Here is a 3,997-nt window from a genome sequence, read left to right as displayed (position 1 = left end):
TAACCAGGGGTGTCCTTGTTTCTCTCTCTTCTCTTCTTTTCATTATTTCCATCCAGGTCACCCGCGTGCCAGTGGAGAGCTGCGAGCAGTACACGTCTTGTAGAGACTGTCTGGGATCAGGAGACCCTCACTGTGGATGGTGTGTGCTACATAACATGTGAGTACTCTGACAGAGCAAGGCTGCTTTTTATGTTTCAAGTATATCTGCTCAAGTTTTATTTTCCCAGTTTGTGTCAATTATAACCGGTTGGTTGAAAATATCTTTTTAAGGATGTTTTTTAATGTCTTATATCTTACTGACTCATCTGATTGATAATCAGTTCATGTTTAAACGTGATTTAAAACAATTACTGCATTCCCACTTGAAAGAGCCTTTATATTCTCCTGATAAAACATTTAAGATCAGTTACAAAATGGTAAGAATTCACATTTTGAACTGTTTGATCGCAATGTGGTTCTTAGTAGAACTTTAAAATGCAAAGCTAAAAAAAGTGAGACTAAAAAAAGTTGAGTCAGCGATTTATTGCAAACAACCATTAAAGTGAAATAGGCTGTTTATAAACCTTTCAAAAAAATTTAATACTGAATTGATTGAAAAGCTCAAATCTTCTATAAAAATTTGGATTAAGTTTCATTTTCTGTGAGGTATCCGGTGTTCTGTCAGATAAGCATACCCCATCAGACTTGCATAGTCAATACCCGTTTATCCCTTTAGTTTATCCCAATTTAAACCTTTAGTTTATCTCTTTAGTTTTGTACGAAAAATAGACTTTAAACTACCTCAGTGGGCATGTAACCCTTTAGTCCTGTACAAAAAACAATTTAACTACTTACTTTTTGGTGTTTTTATGAAGCATATGTGCACTGAACAAAAATGTAATGCAGCCATTTTTGGCATTCACTTAATCATATTTAGTTACTTTACCACAATTGTTTCATGTTAGCAGGGCAGGACATTAAAAAGTTGTGTTAAAGTAACTAAATATGATTAGGAAAAGGCCAAAAGCAGTTGCATTATTTTTTTTCAGTGTAGATCTGACCCTAAATAGTTTTTTTGTTCATGACTAAAGCGATACATGCCTGTCGAAGTAGTTTAAAGTTTATTTTTCGTACAAAACTAAAGGGATAAACACAAATCTGTCTTGCACATGTGTATGGACTATAGGTATGCTGGTCTCAGAGATGTGCTCATCTTACAGAACACTGGCACTTCCTCCACTGTAGGTGCTTTATACCAGGCCTTTAAACTGGTTTATAACAATAAAGGACGACTGAGCAGCTGCTGTCAGTCATGTACAGTATGCCTCACATTAACACCCTGTACAGTACAGTGCAGGATGCTTCCTGTTACCCAGAGATTTTACTGTATGCCTGACATTTTTTTCATCTTAAACCTACTACCACTGCAATCATTCATGCATATTTTAGTTTTGGTTCGGCTGCTGCAGATCTGCAGAGCTACTGAAAAAGTGCTGATTCGGTTCACATGACACCATTTAACATGACATATTCCAGTAATTGCTGGGTTCAGCTTTTTAAATGCAAGTTATTTATATGCGCTTCCCTAATTTATTTCTAATTTCCATGCATCTTTGCACACGCTAATAAACAGGCTCTTCGCCTGAGATTTCATCTGAGAGCTTGTTTTTTTTTTTTTGGTATTTTAGCAAATACACCCAATCAATAGTTCTGTGAAATCTTTACTTTTTATTAACTGAGATATAAACAGCCACAATTTATGCTTTCCGACTGAGAAAGGGCTTTATGTATAAAGCTTTAGATCAATAAGGACAGCTAATAATACTGTTAATGTGAGTTTAAACAAATATCACTAAGTTCTGCTGTGAATCTTTAATAAAGAGATGTGACAGAAGGATAATCTCCTGTGATAGATGTTCGAGGAGAGATCGCTGTGAGCGTGCAGAGGAGCCTCAGCGTTTCACCACCAGAGTCGAGCAGTGTGTTCATCTTTCCGTCCATCCTGAGACTGTCTCTGTCACCATGTCAGAAGTGCAGGTATCAAGTCCTATCGAACTCTGTTATGCCTTGTAGGACTGTGTGGATGTGTTTGTTGTGTTAGTAGGGCTGGATAAGGAGAGGGATGTAGAAAAGGACATAAAATGATATGGAAAAAAGCTTGATGATGTTTTATCATAAGCGATCATCTTAGGCTGCTGCTGAAAGCTGATATTGGAGTAGCGTTTTTCTGCTGCGGGGGCATCAGTAATGAAGTGTATTGATTGAAATTTCTGCTGTAGCTCATCTTTTCTGATTTCTGCCCTTCTTTCTAGTTGGTGCTTCAGGCGCAGAACGTGCCCAGTCTGTCTGCAGGAGTAAACTGCTCCTTTGAGGACTTCGTAGAGACAGAGGGGCGCATCTATAGTGGACGGATCTTCTGCCTGTCTCCCTCTACCAAAGAAATTGCTCCTATTACACGAGACCAGGGTAACTTTTTTATTAGTTATTAAAAGATATGTACATAAAATGGTTAATGGAGCCAGATTTGTTTAACTAAACTGTACCTAACATATTATATAAGATTAATTGAAGTATTGGGATATCTTTAAGCTTAATTAATTATTATTTTATTTTTAATTTTTGTTGTGATTGATTAAACTATAAGTGAAAATCCTCCAGTTAACACTTAGGACTCCCAAAATTCTGATCCTACTAGAACTCCCACTGGCCGTCAGTTTAACGGGTGACATTATTCCCAATGGATTCCCAATTCCCAATGCATGCGTAGTGATGATGTCATCAACTGAAATGGTTTTAGTGTGCGATATAAACTCATTTTGGATAAGTAGACTTTATATCAGGTCTAATGTATATTTTTTAAAGGCTGTATTGTATGCTATTATAATTTGTGGTCTAACTTTGTGTTAAAAATAAAGCAGTAAAATAAATAAGGCTCTTTTACCACACAGGTTTGAAGTTTAAAATTACAATTTTATTTACAGAAAATGATAACCCCCACACATTTCCCTCCTGACGATCTTTTTTACATTTGTGACAAACATCATATGAGCAGCTTTTTGTGCAGCGCTGAAGCACCTGGTGCTGTTTTCTTTGCCTCGCCAACGCTGCGGTGGATGGTCTGGTAACCTACATGTGGTTTGCACGCCAACCTGTGTGTGATTATGGTAGACCACGCGCTCTGGTTTGGCTTTTGGGCCCCTGAGTGTACCAGCTGAGGTGTGGGAAGTGCTACCCAAAGCTTGGACAAAAGTTTCACTATTGTCTGATGGGTCACTGATATTTCTGCTTGTTCCCGTGGGTGGTTGATCATCCTCGGACTCGCTGTCAGAATCTGAACTGCTTCCTACCCAGTCGTCCTCATTGGTCTCTCACTCTCCGCCAGAATCAATGAAACATTTCTAAAGCCTTTTTCGTGGTTAGATTTCTCCTGAAAGCCATTTTCTGGTTTTTCAAAGGAGTTCTAGGTAAAATGTTGGTTACAAGGCGACGGTACCGACCATCAATCAACCCCAGGAAGAATTTACAAAGCAACTAATATAGCCGCTAAAATGACGGCTGTGGGAGATCGAAGTAAAATTAACCATATTTATTTTTTTACGTTTTTATTTTATTGGAAAAAATACGTGAAAATTAAGGAAATATAAAAACAGGAAATGTCAGTTAACATGAGCAATATATGATTAATGTAAATAAAGTTATTTCCCTTTAAAATCGGAGAACTGTCTAAATAAAGGCCTTGGGAGTTCTAGTGTTAAAAGAGTTTGTTTCTAAATAAGATTTTTTGTTTTAAAGACATAAAAACGATGACTTTGCTCTCCAAGTAATTAAAATAGGAAATATAGGTAAAAAGGTAAAGGTGAAAAAACGGCAGCATTAAGTCAACATTTTCAATAGCTAGAGTTGTTAGTTGATACAGGCTTTGTTTACATTGGGGATTTATTAGTTATAGAAGTCCAACTAACAAAACAAACCACATACACTCACCGGCCACTTTATTAGGTACACCTGTCCAACTGCT

The 3,997-nt window shown here is 37.1% G+C and overlaps 1 protein-coding gene across 2 annotated transcripts in view; it reads left to right on the top strand.

The window, feature by feature from the left end:
• Positions 1-3,997, top strand: part of LOC107091972 (plexin-A1-like) — a 312,667-nt gene that overhangs the window by 135,788 nt on the left and 172,882 nt on the right. For both annotated transcript variants that reach the window (XM_015386230.1, XM_015386229.1), the window contains exons 4-6: positions 57-157; positions 1,893-2,016; positions 2,292-2,445. In XM_015386230.1, coding sequence (XP_015241716.1) covers positions 57-157; positions 1,893-2,016; positions 2,292-2,445 — 379 coding nt within the window. The remainder of the gene's footprint in view (positions 1-56; positions 158-1,892; positions 2,017-2,291; positions 2,446-3,997) is intronic.

Source organism: Cyprinodon variegatus, unplaced genomic scaffold (assembly GCF_000732505.1).
Source record: "Cyprinodon variegatus isolate N-32 unplaced genomic scaffold, C_variegatus-1.0 Scaffold360, whole genome shotgun sequence".
NCBI classification, from domain to species: domain Eukaryota; kingdom Metazoa; phylum Chordata; class Actinopteri; order Cyprinodontiformes; family Cyprinodontidae; genus Cyprinodon; species Cyprinodon variegatus.
This window is presented reverse-complemented; position numbering and strand designations above follow the sequence as displayed.